Source organism: Pseudophryne corroboree, chromosome 2 (genome assembly GCF_028390025.1).
Source record: "Pseudophryne corroboree isolate aPseCor3 chromosome 2, aPseCor3.hap2, whole genome shotgun sequence".
Taxonomy (NCBI): Eukaryota; Metazoa; Chordata; class Amphibia; order Anura; family Myobatrachidae; genus Pseudophryne; species Pseudophryne corroboree.
Genome location: NC_086445.1, coordinates 639,912,091 through 639,930,483, shown reverse-complemented (window position 1 = coordinate 639,930,483; position 18,393 = coordinate 639,912,091). Strand labels below are relative to the sequence as shown.

The window sequence follows — 18,393 nt, the reverse complement described above, 5'->3', positions numbered from 1 at the left end:
GGAATTATAACATTACTATGGGGGTAGGCAGAGGCATGGAGAAGGGAAGGGCTGATAAAACTGCTATGGGGGAGGGGTGAGAAAGAGACATGGAGAGGAGGGATGATAACACTGCAATAGAGGGAGTGGTGAGCCAGAGACATCAGGAAAGGGTTGATTCTATATCGGAGTGGGAGAAGGGACCTTCTGACGTACCTAGGGGAGGAGACACGTCACCAGGGGGAGGAGCTACGGGCGAACAAGGTACCCAAAAAGTACCCTCGCGGGCTCGCTTCGTTCGCCACGCTTCGGGCTCGGTGGCTCGCTCCGCTTCGCTCACCACCTGATTACTAAAGGTAATAGTTGGTGGCATGGATAGTACAGGAACTATCCCGCTGGCATAGCTCCTCCCCCTTGTGTCGTGGCTCCTCCCCCAGATGGAAAATGTCCCATAGCCCACTTGATTCTAGCATCTACCCTCAAGAAAGGGGCTGAAAATACTGCTATGGGCGAAGGGGTGAGCCAGAGACATGGAGAGGTTTTCACTCAGTCATCATTATACCCTGCTGCAATGCTAGCTGGATGTTCCTCCTTTCTATCGATCTACTCACACGTATCACCTCACTATACTATGTGATGTCAGTATGCACTATGTAGCCGTGTTGTGTAATGTAGGTACAATGTCGGTGTGTGGACCTGCCGTGTAATGTAGGTACGATGTCTGTGTGTAGCCCTGCCATGTAATGTAGCTGTGATGTCGGTGTGTAGCCCTGCCGTGTAATGTAGCTGTGATGTCTGTGTGTAGCCCTGCCGTGTAATGTAGATGTGATGTTGGTGTGTAGCCCTGCCGTGTAATGTAGCTGTGATGTCGGTGTGTAGCCCTGCCGTGTAATGTAGATGTGATGTCGGTGTGTAGCCCTGCCGTGTAATGTAGATGTGATGTTGGTGTGTAGCCCTGCCGTGTAATGTAGATGTGATGTTGGTGTGTAGCCCTGCCGTGTAATGTAGCTGTGATGTCGGTGTGTAGCCCTGCCGTGTAATGTAGCTGTGATGTCAGTGTGTAGCCCTGCCGTGTAATGTAGATGTGATGTTGGTGTGTAGCCCTGCCGTGTAATGTAGATGTGATGTCGGTGTGTAGCCCTGCCGTGTAATGTAGATGTGATGTTGGTGTGTAGCCCTGCCGTGTAATGTAGCTGTGATGTCGGTGTGTAGCCCTGCCGTGTAATGTAGATGTGATGTTGGTGTGTAGCCCTGCCGTGTAATGTAGATGTGATGTTGGTGTGTAGCCCTGCCGTGTAATGTAGATGTGATGTTGGTGTGTAGCCCTGCCGTGTAATGTAGCTGTGATGTCGGTGTGTAGCCCTGCCGTGTAATGTAGATGTGATGTTGGTGTGTAGCCCTGCCGTGTAATGTAGATGTGATGTTGGTGTGTAGCCCTGCCGTGTAATGTAGCTGTGATGTCGGTGTGTAGCCCTGCCGTGTAATGTAGCTGTGATGTCGGTGTGTAGCCCTGCCGTGTAATGTAGCTGTGATGTTGGTGTGTAGCCCTGCCGTGTAATGTAGCTGTGATGTCGGTGTGTAGTCAGTATTGCGCTTTGTACGTTGGGTTTCATCTGCCACTGCAGGACACACCCCTGAGTGACAATAGATACGCCCATAGGTGGAGCTATACACGCCCTTTTGGCAGAATGTGACATGCCCCCTCAACGGGGCGCCGCGCAGATCTCCCTGAAACCACTTTTGAAAAGTAGGCAAGTATGCCCTGGCAGCAGGGGGGCCCAGGGTAATGTACCCCCTGTGACCCCCCCTTAATCCGGCTCTGTTGTCCGCTGGTCCCTTCTTCTGTCATGAGAACGTGGTTCTATATGACTAACATCTACCGTCTCTTTACCTGCTACTGCATTGGGCTGGTTAACAAAACTGAGCTCCTGTGCACGGAGGAGGGGTTATATAGAGGAGGCGGTGCGGTGCATCCTGGGAACAGCCAAAGTTTTCAGCCTGTTGGTGCCTCAGATCAAGATCCAACTCTACACCCCAATGTTATTCCCTGTGGAATCCAGTGTACCTCGCAGAAAGATTTAACAATGGTAAATCTCCTTATATTCTTTTTGGACTTAAATATGAAAGCCGGAAGACTTTATTTTTTTTTTTTTATTTTTTTTTTTTACTGCTGTGGCCTGATAGTAATTGCCTTAATAGTATTGGTGCAATCTCATGGTTGATGACGTGAGTCGGCGGGACCCGAAGAGCGGGAAGATGTAAGTATTATTATTTTTTTTCTCTCTCTCTCTTCCTCCCTTCCTCCCCCCCACTTGACATCTGCCTGCCGCACTATATAAATTGAGGATACCTTCCGCACTGTGTAAAATGGGGGCACCTGCCGCACTGTGTAAAATGGGGGCACCTGCCGCACTGTGTAAAATGGGGGCACCTGCCGCACTGTGTAAAATGGGGATACCTTCCGTACTGTGTAAAATGGGGACACCTGCCTGCGTACTGTGTAAAATGGGGACACCTGCCTGCGTACTGTGTAAAATGGGGACACCTGCCTGCGTACTGTGTAATATGGGGACACCTGCCTGCATACTGTGTAAACTGGGGACACCTGCCTGCGTACTGTGTAAACTGGGGACACCTGCCTGCGTACTGTGTAAACTGGGGACACCTGCCTGCGTACTGTGTAAACTGGGGACACCTGCCTGCGTACTGTGTAAACTGGGGACACCTGCCTGCGTACTGTGTAAAATGGGGACACCTGCCTGCGTACTGTGTAAAATGGGGACACCTGCCTGCGTACTGTGTAAAATGGGGACACCTGCCTGCGTACTGTGTAAACTGGGGACACCTGCCTGCGTACTGTGTAAAATGGGGACACCTGCCTGCGTACTGTGTAAAATGGGGACACCTGCCTGCGTACTGTGTAAAATGGGGACACCTGCCTGCGTACTGTGTAAAATGGGGACACCTGCCTGCGTACTGTGTAAAATGGGGACACCTGCCTGCGTACTGTGTAAACTGGGGACACCTGCCTGCGTACTGTGTAAAATGGGGACACCTGCCTGCGTACTGTGTAAACTGGGGACACCTGCCTGCGTACTGTGTAAAATGGGGACACCTGCCTGCGTACTGTGTAAACTGGGGACACCTGCCTGCGTACTGTGTAAAATGGGGACACCTGCCTGCGTACTGTGTAAAATGGGGACACCTGCCTGCGTACTGTGTAAAATGGGGACACCTGCCTGCGTACTGTGTAAACTGGGGACACCTGCCTGCGTACTGTGTAAACTGGGGACACCTGCCTGCGTACTGTGTAAACTGGGGACACCTGCCTGCGTACTGTGTAAACTGGGGACACCTGCCTGCGTACTGTGTAAAATGGGGACACCTGCCTGCGTACTGTGTAAAATGGGGACACCTGCCTGCGTACTGTGTAAAATGGGGACATCTGCCTGCGTACTGTGTAATATGGGGACACTTGCCTGCGTACTGTGTAAAATGGGGACACCTGCCTGCGTACTGTGTAAAATGGGGACACCTGCCTGCGTACTGTGTAAAATGGGGACATCTGCCTGCGTACTGTGTAATATGGGGACACTTGCCTGGTGTAATGTGTAAAAAGGGGACTATTTTTATTTTTTCCCCCTGTGGTGGGTGTGATGATATCAGACAAGGCCACGCCCACTTTAATGAGACCACGCCCATTTTAATCAGGCCACACACCCTTGTCGGGAGCGCGTGCGCCTGCTTTTTCTTTTTCTGGCTATATGGGGGGGGGGGGGCACGCAAATTTTTTTTATAGCAAGGGGGGGGGGGCGCATTTTGAAATCTCGCACTGGGAGCCAAATTGTCTAGAAACGGCCCTGCGTGCTGCGCACTAATGACGGAGCCGCAGGCTTGCTGAGCCGGACAGCAATTGGACAACTGAGCCGTCGCTCAGCTGCGCTGACTACAGCTCTAAGAAGAGTGCTCTAACAGCTGTAGTCAGGGCAGCTGAGCGCGACGGCTCAGCTGTCCAATTGCTGTCCGGCTCAGCAAGCCTGCGGCTCAGTCATTGGCGCGCCGCGCGCTGAACTGAAGGAGGAGGGATTCTTAGATAAATTATTTATATATATATATATATATATATATATATATATATATATATATATATATATATATATATATAAATCCCTCCTCCTTCAGTGGACTAAAAAACTAATAAAAAAAATATATATATATATATATATATATATATATATATATATATATATATATATATATATATGTGTAATTTTTTTTTTTTTAAATTAGTTTTTTAGTCCATGGTCCCCCCCCTGCAATTTAGTACCCCAGGCCTCCCGGGGCCTTAATCCGGCTCTGGCGGTGGGCCCAGGTGCGACAAAATGCTTTGCCCCCCCCCCCATCCCATCCAAGTCCACCCCCTCACCCCTGGAGAAGATCTGGTGAGGAGGACCTGCTCAGGGCCAGAGAAATGGATACCTAGCAACAGTGCCGTAACTAGACATTTTAGCACTGTGTGCAAGAAACGGCATCGGAGCCCCACCCCCGCATGCAAAACAGGGGCAGTGCGCGCCGCAAAAATACATAGTGGCGTGGCTTCGTGGAGAAGGGGTGTGGCCACAAAATAACACCAATTCATAAAACGGTGCACAGTAGTCTCCATTATTCAAATTACGCCGCACAGTAGCACCACTACACCAGGTAGAGACCCTTTTACACCTTATGGCGGACAGATTCCTCTTTTTACACATTACGGCAGACAGCGTCCCCTTTTTACACATTACGGCAGACAGCGTCCCCTTTTTACACATTTCGGCAGACAGCGTCCCCCTTTTTACACATAACGGCAGACAGCGTGCACTTTTTACACATAACGGCAGACAGCGTCCCCTTGTTACACATAACGGCAGACCGTCCCCTTGTTACACATAACGGCAGACCGTCCCCTTGTTACACATAACGGCAGACAGCGTCCCCTTGTTACACATAGCGGCAGACAGCGTCCCCTTGTTGCACATAGCGGCAGACAGCGTCCCCTTGTTACACATAGCGGCAGACAGCGTCCCCTTGTTACACATTACGGCAGACAGCGTCCCCTTGTTACACATTACGGCAGACAGCGTGCCCTTTTTACACATTACGGCAGACAGCGTCCCCCTTGTTACACATTACGGCAGACAGCGTCCCCCTTTTTACACATTACGGCAGGCAGCGTCCCCCTTTTTACACATTACGGCAGGCAGATTCCTCCTTTTTACACATTGCGGCAGGCAGATTCCTCCTTTTTACACATTGCGGCAGGCAGATTCCCCATTTTTACACATTACGGCAGGCAGATTCCCCATTTTTACACATTGCGGCAGGCAGATTCCCTCTTTTTACACATTGCGGCAGGTAGATTCCCCATTTTTACACATTGCGGCAGGCAGATTCCCTCTTTTTACACATTGCGGCAGGTAGATTCCCCATTTTTACACATTGCGGCAGACAGTCCCAAGAAATAAAGAAAGAAATAAAGAATTATACTTACCCTCTCCGCTGGCTCAGGCTCCTCGGTGCAGCTTCTGATCACGATTCCCGGGCAGGAGAGAAGGAGGAGGAGGGAGGTGGAGGAGGGAGCCGCAGCAGCGCTGTGTTATTGGTGGAGGCGCTGCTGCTGCTGCCCCTCTGCCTCACTATGGGCTGTTCTCGGAAGACAGCCTATAGTGAAGCAGAGGGACAGCAGCAGAAGCGTCCCCCTTTTTACACATTAAGGCAGACAGCATCCCCTTTTTACACATTACAGCAGACAGCGCCCCCGTTTTTATACATTACGGCAGACAGCGTCCCCTTTTTATACATTACGGCAGACAGCGTGCCCTTTTTACACATTACGGCAGACAGCGTCCCCCTTTTTTACACATTACGGCAGACAGCGTCCCCCTTTTTTACACATTACGGCAGACCGCATCCCCCATTTTTACACATTAAGGCAGACAGTCCCTACTCCCCTTTCCTCCCCTCCCCTAAACCCATATTGCAGTTTTTAACTCCCCTCCCTCCCCACCCCTAAACCTATATGGCAGCTTAAGCACTGATCCAGTGGCAGACGATCCCCGCTGTCACAGGGGCAGACGATCCCCGCTGTCCGATGATTTGCGCTGCTGCTGCCACCCGGAGTCACCACTGATGTGGCCTCTCCTGCTCCGGCTCGCTGCCCGCCGCTTCTCCTCACTGGCCACCGCTTCTTCTCCTCCTCACTGGCCGCCGCTTCTCGGCCGCCACTCCTGCTCAGTGCAGTGCCCACTCCCCGTGCCGCCCAGCGCATGATAACAGAGGAAATCCCGGTCAGCTGACCCTGTGACGTGACCGGGATTTCTTCAGCGGCGCCGCGTCTGAGAGCAGTGCAATGACAAGCGGCCTGTCAGGCAGCTTGTCATTGCATTCTGGTGGGGCACAGCGGGCCAGGCAGGATCGGTCCGCGGGCCGCCTGTTGCCCACCCCTAATCTACACAAAAGGCTTCTCTTACTGATTTTGGGGGTGATTCAAACCTGATCGCTGGACTGCTAATTTTGCTATCCTGGGATCATATGGTCGCCGCCCAAGGGGAGTGTAAATTCGCCCGTGCAAGTGTGTGATCGCATGTGTACGCCGTGCTAAAAATATCCCTCAGTCAGCGGACAGCTGCAAATCCGTTTGCACCACACTCACCATTGAATGTTTTTACCAGTGTGTGCAGTCTGTGCGCAGCCCAGGACTTACTCCTACGGTGCGAAGAGAACAAGCTGATCGAGTCCGGAGCTGATGTCACACACCCTCCTTGAAAACACTTGGGAATGCCTGCGTTTTCCCTGACATGCCTAGAAAACAGTTACCGCCCACAAATGGTCTCTTCCAGTCAATCAGTTTGCGAATGGCTGTGCAATTGAAATTTTTGCACTGGTCTGTCGCTGTTAGGCGATGCGCATTGTGGTGCATGCGCACTCTATTGATAAGTGGCCGCTGTGCGAAAACACACAGCAGCAATCAGGTCTGAGTTGGGCCCTTCTATTCTCCATATTATTCCTCCATAGTAGCGCCTGTTCCTCTAATCTTGTCTTTAATAGTGTCTCTCCTACTAATGCTGTAGTATCCTATGCCCAGCGTGCCATGAGATAGTGTATCCTTCTTCGTCACACCTTGTGAGCTGTTTATAACAGTTCTACACACTACCGCAGCCAAAGAAAGATCACACTCGCATTAAACATCAAAACAAATGTAATTGCACACAGCCAGGTCAGTGAAAAATTGCTGGAGTAGCTATGGGCCTTGGTTGGCCACCAAGCTCTTCTTTAAAATGTATTATTGCAGAGTGCTTTTACACAGGCAGCAGAAATCTGAGGTTACTTATAATATTAGTAATAAATGCTTTATTTCTGAAAAAAAGATATTAAATGTGCAGCATACGAATGATGGCAAAAAGATTGGCAAAAGAATAATAAAAGCCATACATGATCTGGATGATTCCTTGACTTCTATCCGCTGATTAAAACTGCAGATCAGCAGACATCAATGATCTGCAATCAAAAGTAGAATTGTCAAAATCCAGAATGTAAAAAATCCTAGATTCGCCAATCCTGATAATTTTTTGGTTGGAATCAGCAAATCGAGGATCTCAAACAGTTGGGTTTTTCCTGTCCCCCGACCAAGGCATCAGGAGAATGGGGAATTGCTCCAATACTTTGTTAATGTCCAGACCCCTTAATACTATAGAAAGAAGAATGCTCTACTGTGCAGACTCCAACATCCCTGTTCTCCATGGAGGCTTCATGCCCTATTCCATGATGGCTGCCAAAATCTCTACTGAGCATGTGCTGAGCCATCTTGATGCATTACTTGGCTTCTATTTAGTTCCAGAGGTCCTTGCGATTTATCTGCATTGCACAATGGTTCCAGTATTCCTGCACCACTGCCCAATGCCTACATATAACTCTGGGTAGCTATTTATGACACCTCGCTGCATCTCCACTCCATGAGTACCAGTGTTCAACTGTGAGTATGGCTATACCTGCTGTCTTTCAGCAAACTAATACTACTCTGCAGGAAATCTCCACCGGAAGACAGAGAGCCTGGCCTTGGCACTTCCACAAAACGTACATGACACATCTGTTTTGTGAATTGGCTGCAGACTGTCAATCATTTGACATCTGCAGCTGCACTGCATCCAGTGCAAGACCTGTACTGCATATGTGTAGTATGGGCCCGGGGTATGAGCAAAGTACAGAACATTAGAACTTTGCATCTGTGCCCTCGCAAGGGTCGGGACCTGATTCAGGGAGAATCTTTCTGACTACAGTAAGGCTTTGTAACCTACTGACCACCTATATTGACTCATACTGTATATATAAATCTGCTATGTATTTTGCCTTTAAACATTTCCTTAAGGAGCTTGCAAAATACTGAAGTAAAAAAAAAAAAGTATATAAAATAATTTTTTATTTTATTGAGGTGTCATGTTGTATTAGGATCCTGATTCATGTTTGTAAGTAAAGCAAAAAAGCAAGTAACTTTGTGTCTGAAACAAACCATATTGCCATACAAGGGGAAAAAATACATTAATATTTTTTCTGTGCAGGGTAAATACTGGCTGCTTTTGCATGTAGCCCACAAATGTTGGCTATATTTTTACAGTACTCTGCAATTTAGATTTCAGTTTGAACACACCTGATCCAAATCTAATTCTCTCTGCACATTAGGGATGTGCACTTGAAATTTTTCGGGTTTTGTGTTTTGGTTTTGGGTTCGGTTCCGCGGCCGTGTTTTGGGTTCGAACGCGTTTTGGCAAAACCTCACCGAATTTTTTTTGTCTGATTCGGGTGTGTTTTGGATTCGGGTGTTTTTTTCAAAAAACCCTAAAAAACAGCTTAAATCATAGAATTTGGGGGTCATTTTGATCCCAAAGTATTATTAACCTCAAAAACCATAATTTCCACTCATTTTCAGTCTATTCTGAACACCTCACACCTCACAATATTATTTTTAGTCCTAAAATTTGCACCGAGGTCGCTGGATGACTAAGCTAAGTGACCCAAGTGGCCGACACAAACACCTGGCCCATCTAGGAGTGGCACTGCAGTGTCACGCAGGATGGCCCTTCCAAAAAACACTCCCCAAACAGCACATGACGCAAAGAAAAAAAAGAGGCGCAATGAGGTAGCTGTGTGACTAAGCTCAGCGACCCAAGTGGCCGACACAAACACCTGGCCCATCTAGGAGTGGCACTGCAGTGTCACGCAGGATGGCCCTTCCAAAAAATACTCCCCAAACAGCACATGACGCAAAGAAAAATGAAAGAAAAAAGAGGTGCAAGATGGAATTGTCCTTGGGCCAAGCGGAAGGGATTTACTGGTCAGTGGACTGCTTCCGCTGTCGCCCAAAGTTTTTGAACTTGTCACTGACTTATGATGAATGCGCTGCAGGTGACGTATAAGGGAGGATGTTCCGAGGTGGTTAACGTCCTTACCCCTACTTATTACAGCTTGACAAAGGCAACACGTGGCTTGACACCTGTTGTCCGCATTTCTGTTGAAATACTTCCACACCGAAGAGCTGATTTTTTTGGTATTTTCACCAGGCATGTCAATGGTTATATTCCTCCCACGGACAACAGGTGTCTCCCCGGGTGCCTGACTTAAACAAACCACCTCACCATCAGAATCCTCCTTGTCAATTTCCTCCCCAGCGCCAGCAACACCCATATCCTCCTCATCCTGGTGTACTTCAACACTGACATCTTCAATCTGACTATCAGGAACTGGACTGCGGGTGCTCCTTCCAGCACTTGCAGGGGGCGTGCAAATGGTGGAAGGCGCATGCTCTACACGTCCAGTGTTGGGAAGGTCAGGCATCGCAACCGACACAATTGGACTCTCCTTGTGGATTTGGGATTTCGAAGAACGCACAGTTCTTTGCTGTGCTTTTGCCAGCTTGAGTCTTTTCATTTTTCTAGCGAGAGGCTGAGTGCTTCCATCCTCATGTGAAGCTGAACCACTAGCCATGAACATAGGCCAGGGCCTCAGCCGTTCCTTGCCACTCCGTGTGATAAATGGCATATTGGCAAGTTTACGCTTCTCCTCCGACAATTTTATTTTAGATTTTTGAGTCCTTTTTTTACTGATATTTGGTGTTTTGGATTTTACATGCTCTGTACTATGACATTGGGCATCGGCCTTGGCAGACGACGGTGATGGAATTTCATCGTCTCGGCCATGACTAGTGGCAGCAGCTTCAGCACGAGGTGGAAGTGGATCTTGATCTTTCCCTATTTTTGGAACCTCAACATTTTTGTTCTCCATATTTTAATAGGCACAACTAAAAGGCACCTCAGGTAAACAATGGAGATGGATGGATACTAGTATACTTATGGATGACGAGCGACTGCCGACACAGAGGTAGCTACAGCCGTGGACTACCGTACTGTGTCTGCTGCTAATATAGACTGGATGATAATGAGATAAAATTAAAATATATATATATATATCACACTAGTACTGCAGCCGGACAGGTATATATTATGTAATGACGGACCTGCTGGACACTGTCTGTCAGCACTGCAGACTCCTAAAGTAAGCTACTAGTATCAAGAAGATAGAAAAAAAAAAAAACACGGGTAGGTGGTATACAATTATGGATGGACGAGCGACTGCCGACACAGAGGTAGCTACAGCCGTGGACTACCGTACTGTGTCTGCTGCTAATATAGACTGGATGATAATGAGATAAAATTAAAATATATATATATATATATATATATATGACACTAGTACTGCAGCCGGACAGGTATATATTATGTAATGACGGACCTGCTGGACACTGTCTGTCAGCACTGCAGACTCCTAAAGTAAGCTACTAGTATCAAGAAGATAGAAAAAAAAAAAAACCACGGGTAGGTGGTATACAATTATGGATGGACGAGCGACTGCCGACACAGAGGTAGCTACAGCCGTGGACTACCGTACTGTGTCTGCTGCTAATATAGACTGGATGATAATGAGATAAAATTAAAATATATATATATCACACTAGTACTGCAGCCGGACAGGTATATATTATGTAATGACGGACCTGCTGGACACTGTCTGCAGAATGCGTTTATAAAAACACCACACGACGAGTGTTTAACTTTTTCAGGCAGACAATCACAATATACTGGTGGTCAGCAGACAATCACAATATACTGGTGGTCACTGGTCAGTCACACTGGCAGTGGCACTCTGGCAGCAAAAGTGTGCACTGTACTTAAAATATGTACTTCTGCTATAACTGCTCCCCAGTCTCCCCCACAATTAAGCTGTGTGAGCAGTGAGCACTCAGCACAGTCAGATAATGATATACAGTATTACATATGATGCAGCACACTGGGCTGAGCACAGATATGGTATGTGACTGTGTCACACTGTGTATCGTTTTTTTTCAGGCAGAGAACGGATTAATTAAACTAGTGGTGGTCACTGGTCACTGGTCACACTATCAGCAAGTAGTACTCCGTCCTAAGCAGATAATCACAATATACTGGTGGTCAGTGTGGTCACTGGTCAGTCACACTGGCAGTGTGGCACTCTGGCAGCAAAAGTGTGCACTGTACTTAAAATATATTATTTATGTACTCCTGCTCTAACTGCTCCCCAGTCTCCCCCACAATTAAGCTGTGTGAGCAGTGAGCACTCAGCACAGTCAGATATACAGTATTACATATGATGATGCAGCACACTGAGGCTGAGCACAGATATGGTATGTGACTGTGTCACACTGTGTATCGTTTTTTTTCAGGCAGAGAACGGATTAATTAAACTGGTGGTCAATGGTCACTGGTCACACTATCAGCAAGTAGTAGTACTCCAGTCCTAATATGCTCCCCAAAATTAGTAAATAGTGTCTCTAACTCTCTACTCTCTTCTCTATAAACGGAGAGGACGCCAGCCACGTCCTCTCCCTATCAATCTCAATGCACGTGTGAAAATGGCGGCGACGCGCGGCTCCTTTATATAGAATCCGAGTCTCGCGATAGAATCCGAGCCTCGCGAGAATCCGACAGCGGGATGATGACGTTCGGGCGCGCTCGGGTTAACCGAGCAAGGCGGGAAGATCCGAGTCTGCCTCGGATCCGTGTAAAAAAAGCTGAAGTTCGGCGGGTTCGGATTCCGAGAAACCGAACCCGCTCATCACTACTGCACATGTTACATCTGTTCCACCTGCACAGGCGAATTTTGACCTCATGGGGCCCAAAGCAAGACACCAATTTGCCTCCCCCCCCCCCCCCCCAAACATCTGCCACTAACACCCCCCAACCATCTGCCGCCCCCAAATAAATACCCTAAATCCTCTAACGGGGGGTTAAATTACTTGCAGGTGAACCTCATGGAAACATAGAATATACACCTTTTAATAGGTCAGAGCTGTAATATACCTGAGTGGTGATATCACCTGTAATACAGCGAGCATTCTGGCAGCCGCTTCTATACAGCCTTACAGCATCTACCTTTACGTACATACATACTGCACCACACGCTGTATATACCGTAAAGTCGGCAAGGGCGGTTTCATGAAGTACAAGATCCACCCAGAGCATATATCTCACCCAGATCGCCATCACTCCAATCAATGCACTGACGGTCTGTAAGGGCCTGCCGCCTGGAAGAAAAATGCATATCATTAAACAGCTCCATGGCGGTCCTGGCCCCTGGGACCCACTGTGCCATAAGTAACCACTTTGGCATACCCACCAACATTTTGCACAGAAAAATCGGTACAAATTAGGAAAGGAGGCGTGGCCATGGGTAAATTGGGTGTTGTCACAACCCTTTTCCTATACTTTCAATGGAAGTTTGGAGTGCCAATAATCGGTACAGACCATAAAAAAAAGGTACTGTATCTGCTAAAAAGGTACAGCTGGAGGGTAAGCTTTGGTTGCATAGTGGTAAATCTGCTGCTACCCACATGCAGTGCATTATGGTTTGCCCAGTTTCTTGCTTTTTGCGCTTTACTTGCAAACATGAATCAGGCCCTATATACCTCCTACACCGCTTTATAGTTACATTTGTTGATATGTTCATAAAATGAGGAGGGTGATTATGGGCATTATAAATGTTTATATACAGCCTATCTTGTGAATAAAAACAATCATTAACTAATGTTTCTTTTTTTACTTAGCTTTCTCCTGCACCGCTGGGCAATATCTGGATATGGCATTACAAAAATGTACCCCCTGTGGAGAAGGAACATACTCTCTGGGTACTGGTGTCCGTTTTGATGAATGGGCCGAACTTCCGCATGGTTTCACTAGCATTTCCAGCAACCAATATGGAGCAGATTATGGAGTTAATGAAAACTGCAGTATGTAAGTAATATTTTGTTGTCACAGCTATTGTGAAATGTTTACGTTATATCGTCATACTCTGTGATGAAATCATGAAGCCCCATTCATCTGTGTGCAGGGGCGTTTCTAGAGAGGAGGAGCCCCATGTGTCTCCTCCATCTGGGCGCCCTCCTCCCTAGCCGGCAGCGCAGATACTCTAGGCCCTAGGGGACCCTAGCACTGTCCCAGAGTCTAAAGGCATACCTCACAACTGTCCCGATTTTTGCGGGACAGTCACGTTTTTTGGGGACTGTCCCGCGGTCCCACCCGCGGGCCGCAGTGTCCCGCGGTGGGGGGGGGCAGTTGGGAGGCTCTGTCACTCGCTGCCCTGCTTAGCAGAGCAGCGGTGACTTGAGTCAGAGGGAGAGGGGGCATGCCAGCGGCTCACAGAGCGCTGGGCATGCCCACTCAGTGACGAAAATGGGGCGTGGCTCGCGATTGCGGGTCCTCACGCGAAGCCACGCCCCCTTTTCTTAGGCCACACCCCCTTTTCGGGAGCGCCCCCCCGGCTTCGCCGCGCGTGTGTCCCTCTGTCAGCGAAGAAAAAGTTGGGAGGTATGCTAAAGGGCATGCGCATATCTCTAGGAAAATGACGTGTAAATTCCCTACTGCGCATGTGTGAAACACTGTGAAAATGGTGCTGCGCTATTTTCCCAGTGATTTCTGCAGCACTGCTGCAGCACTGTGGGACTCTGGAGGGTAAGTATCAAACATAATGGGTGCAGGGGCCCTTGTGCATCGCACACACTGCACCCATTATAAATAAGCCAGTGTCTGTGTGCCATACTTACAGACGTATTTCTACTCTCCGGGAGAAGCCCGGAGAGGAGACGCTGCAGGTGTCTTCGGGGGGCGGGGCCGGAATGTGACATCACTAAGCGATTTGCGTCATTTTAACCCCTCCACCCGACGGACCCGCGAATGTGGGTGGTTATCTCTCCATCCTGCTCACATCACTAGGGTGCGAACAGGATGCGGGAGACCTGCCCACTCTTCCAGGGGTGCGGGGGGCTACCACAAAAAACTTGAGCCTCCCGCAGCTTCTGGGAGAGTAGGTAAGTATGCTGTGTGCAATATCATGTGTGCTGCCTGTGTGTACACATTATCGGCCCTATTTATTAATCAGTAATGCCATCACAAATGCAATTAATTTACTTCTTCCTGATCGCCGGAACTTACTCTCATCAGAGCCAGTGTCCTGATGATTGAAATTGCTACATTTTAGTGAAAACAATCCTTGTTTCTGCAATATGCATCAATAATGATTCTTAATATTTGGAAGATGGCCGAGCATTTTAATAATATGTGGCTATACATCTAGACAGAGAGATGAGTTTCTCTAATCATCACTGTATTTTACCAACTCTTACTTGCAAAGAGATCCAGTTGGAATATGATGCTGGTAGTTTAGAGTAGGGATGAGCGGGTTCGGTTCTCAGAGAACCGAACCGTACCGAACTTCACCATTCGAGTCCAGATCTGAGCCAGGCTCGGGTTTTCCCGCCTGACTTGGAAACCTGAACGAGGCAAAACGTCATCATCCCACTGTCGGATTCTCGCGGGATTTGGATTTCATATAAGGAGCCGCGCGTCGTGGCCATTTTCACTCCAGTCTCGGAGAGTGTAGTGAGAGGACATGTCTCCGTCCTCGGTGTCTGTGTGGGGGCGGAAAAGTGGGGTAGCGTGTCTTGTGCTGCTCAGTCCAGTCCAATGTAGTCAGTGTCTTATGCTGCATCAGTCCAGCCAGTCACAGTGTTGGTGTCCTCTGCTGCTATATGTCTCCAGTGCTGCTGGCTGCTGTATAAGTCCCTTGCATTTTTGCTGTGTTGTCTTGCATCAGACCAGGGGTAGTGTCTTGTGCAGCATCAGTCACAGTGGTGGTGTCCTCTGCTGCCATATATCCAGCATAGCTGTATAAGTCCCTTTCAGTGGTGCTGTGTTGTCCTGCATTAGACCAGGGGAAGTGTCTTGTGCAGCATCAGTCCAGTGACCAGTCACAGTGGTGGTGTCCTCTGCTGCCATATATCCAGTGTTGCTGCCATATAATTCCTGTGATACTGGCGTATAATTCCCATGATATTGCCATATAATTCTCAGAATACTGGCGTATAATTCCTGTGATATTGCCATATAATTCCTGTGATACTGGCGTACAATTCCTCTGATATTGCCGGATAATTCTCAGAATACTGGCGTATAATTCCTATGATATTGCTGTATAATTCCTGTGATATTGCCATATAATTCTCGGGATAGAAAGATCAAGAACCTCTTCCTCCTAGTGCTGAAGCTGCTGCCACTAGCGATGACATAGACTATGAAATGCCATCAACGTCGTCTGCCAAGGCTGATACCCATTGTGATGGTAGAGGGCATGTAAAATCCAAAAAGCCAAAGTTCAGTAAAAAGACCCAAAAAAAGAAATTTAAATAGTCTGAGGAGAAACGTAAACTTGCCAATATGCCATTTACGACACGGAGTGGCAAGGAACAGCTAAGGCCCTGGCCTATGTTTATGACTAGTGGTTCAGCTTCACATAACTATGGAAGGCCTCATCCTCCCGCTAGAAAAATTAAGCGTTAAGCTGGAAAGAGCACAGAAAAGAACTGTGCGTTCTGAGATGGTATCACAAATCCCCAAGGAGAGTCCAAGTGTGTCGGCGGTTGCGATGCCTGACCTTCACAACACTGGATGGGAAGAGGTGGCTCCTTCCACCATTTGCACGCCCCCTGCAAGTGCTGGAAGGAGCACCCACAGTACAGTTCCTGGTATTGAAATTGAAGATGTCACTGATGAAGTACACCAGGATTAGGATATGAGTGTTGCTGGCGCTGAGGAGGAAGATGACGATGAGGATTCTGATGGTGATGTGGTTTGTTTAAGTCAGGCACCGGGGGAGACACCTGTTGTCCGTGGGATGAAGAAGCCCATTGTGATGCCTGGGCAAAATACCAAAAAAGCCACCTCTTCGGTGTGGAATTATTTCTCCACAAATCCGGACAACAGGTGTCAAGCCATCTGTTGCTTCTGTCAATCCGTAATAAGTATGGGTAAGGACGTTAACCACCTAGGAACAGCCTCACTTATACGTCACCTGCAGCGCATTCATCAGAAGTCATTGTCAAGTTCAGAAACTTTGGGTAAGAGCGTAAGCAGTCTACTGACACCTAAATCCCTTCTTCCTGTTGTACCCAAGCTCCTGCAAGCCACACCACCAACTCCCTCAACGTCAACTTCCTCCTCAGTCAGGAACATCCGTAGTACTGCAGGCCATGTCACTGGCAAGACTGAGGAATCCTCTCCTAACCGGGATTCCTCCGAAGGATACTTGAGTGGTACACCTACTGCTGCTGCCGCTGCTGTTGTTGCTGCTGCGAGTCGATCGTCATCCCAGAGTGGAAGTCGGAAGACCACTTGTACTACTTCAACTAAGCAATTGACTGTCCAACAGTTCTTTGTGAGGAAGATGAAATATGACAGCAGTCATCATGTTGCAAAGCAGATAACTGAGACCTTGACAGATATGTTGGTGTTAGACGTGCATCTGGTGTGACTTAGAGAATTGATAGAGGTAGTGTGTTCCCCGTACCAAATCCCATCTAGATTCCACTTCACTAGGCAGGCAATACCGAGAATATACAGAGATGTCAGAAAAAATGTTCTCAGTGTCCTAAAAAATGCAGTTGTACCCACTATCCACTTAACCACGGACCTGCTGCGCATTCATCATAAGTCAGTGTCAAGTTGTGAAACTTTGGGTAAGAGCGTAAGCAGTCCTCCGACACCTACATCCCTTCTTCCTCCTGTACCCAAGCTCTTGCAAGCCACACCACCAACTACCTCAAAGTCAACTTCCTCCACAGTCAGGAACATCAGTAGTCCTGCAGGCCATGTCACTGTCAAGACTGAAGATTCCTCTCCTAACCGGGATTCCTCCAGAGGATCCTTGAGTGGTATGCCCAGTGCCAGATTAAGGTCCATATGGGCCTGGAGCTGAAATTTAGGAAGGGCCTATTGTGTGCCTCGGCAGGAGGTGTGAAGCGCTGCAGTGGTGTGACTAGTGATGTGGTGCTGTGATCAGTGTGGTGTGGGTGTGGTCTAAATAGGGGGTGTGGCCTATGCCATGTGAGTAACAGTCACCACTTACTGACACACTACTTACTGACACACACGCACACACAACACAAAGCTTACTGACACAATCACCACTTACTGACAGACACTACTTACTAACACGCACAACACAAAACTTACCGACACAGACACCACTTACTGATAGATATTACTGACTGACACACACGCACAACACAGATAAACTTACTGACTCAGACATTACTTACTGACACACACACAACACAATACTTATACCGCTCTCACATCACAATGCCGGGTCCCACCTGGGAATTGGAAATGGGTCCATTGCTGGGTGGAGACGGCATTGGACCCTACACACCGCCAACTCGACCCGGCAAGTTGCTGGGTCGGGTTGCCATCCGTGGGCGGAGATGGAGTCTGCATCATGGGCGGGTGCGGAGGTGGCGCTGGGAGATGAGATCATCTCCGCGCCGCCACTCCCCATGCAGTGAACGGGTCCCGGGTTGCTTTATTCCCGGGTTGAATTACAGGGTCAGGCAACCCGGAATTCGCCCATGACCCCTTTCACAACGCACATCGAAACTTGTCGACCCAGCAATATACCCGGTCTATACCAGGTTATTTTTGCGGTGTGAAAGGGGTATTACTGACAGACACCCACCACTTACTGACAGACACTACTTACTGACACACACAGTACAAAACCTACTGACAGACACTACTTACTGACACACACACACAACACAAAACTAACTGACATAGACACCACTTACTGACACACACACACACACACACATACACACACACACTGCAAAACATACTGACAAAAATACTACTTACTGACACACAAACACAACACAAAACTTACTGACACAGACACCATGCCTAATGTACTGACACAAACACTACTTACTGACACACTTCTTACTGACACCAGTGTGGCACA

General features: G+C 48.2%; 1 protein-coding gene and 1 long non-coding RNA gene across 7 annotated transcripts in view; one reads left to right on the top strand and one right to left on the bottom strand.

The window, feature by feature from the left end:
* LOC135041630 (endosome/lysosome-associated apoptosis and autophagy regulator 1-like) overlaps positions 1-18,393 on the top strand; it is a 480,370-nt gene that overhangs the window by 191,418 nt on the left and 270,559 nt on the right. For 4 of the 6 annotated variants that reach the window (XM_063954952.1, XM_063954950.1, XM_063954951.1 and 1 more), the window contains one exon: positions 13,148-13,334. The exons of 1 other annotated variant lie outside the window; for it this stretch is intronic. In XM_063954952.1, coding sequence (XP_063811022.1) covers positions 13,148-13,334 — 187 coding nt within the window. Of the gene's footprint in view, positions 1-2,219; positions 2,238-13,147; positions 13,335-18,393 lie in introns of those variants that run through there. One more of the 6 variants, XM_063954954.1, reaches the window with a different exon arrangement.
* Positions 1-18,393, bottom strand: part of LOC135041707 (uncharacterized) — a 96,475-nt gene that overhangs the window by 20,296 nt on the left and 57,786 nt on the right. The window lies entirely within an intron of this gene.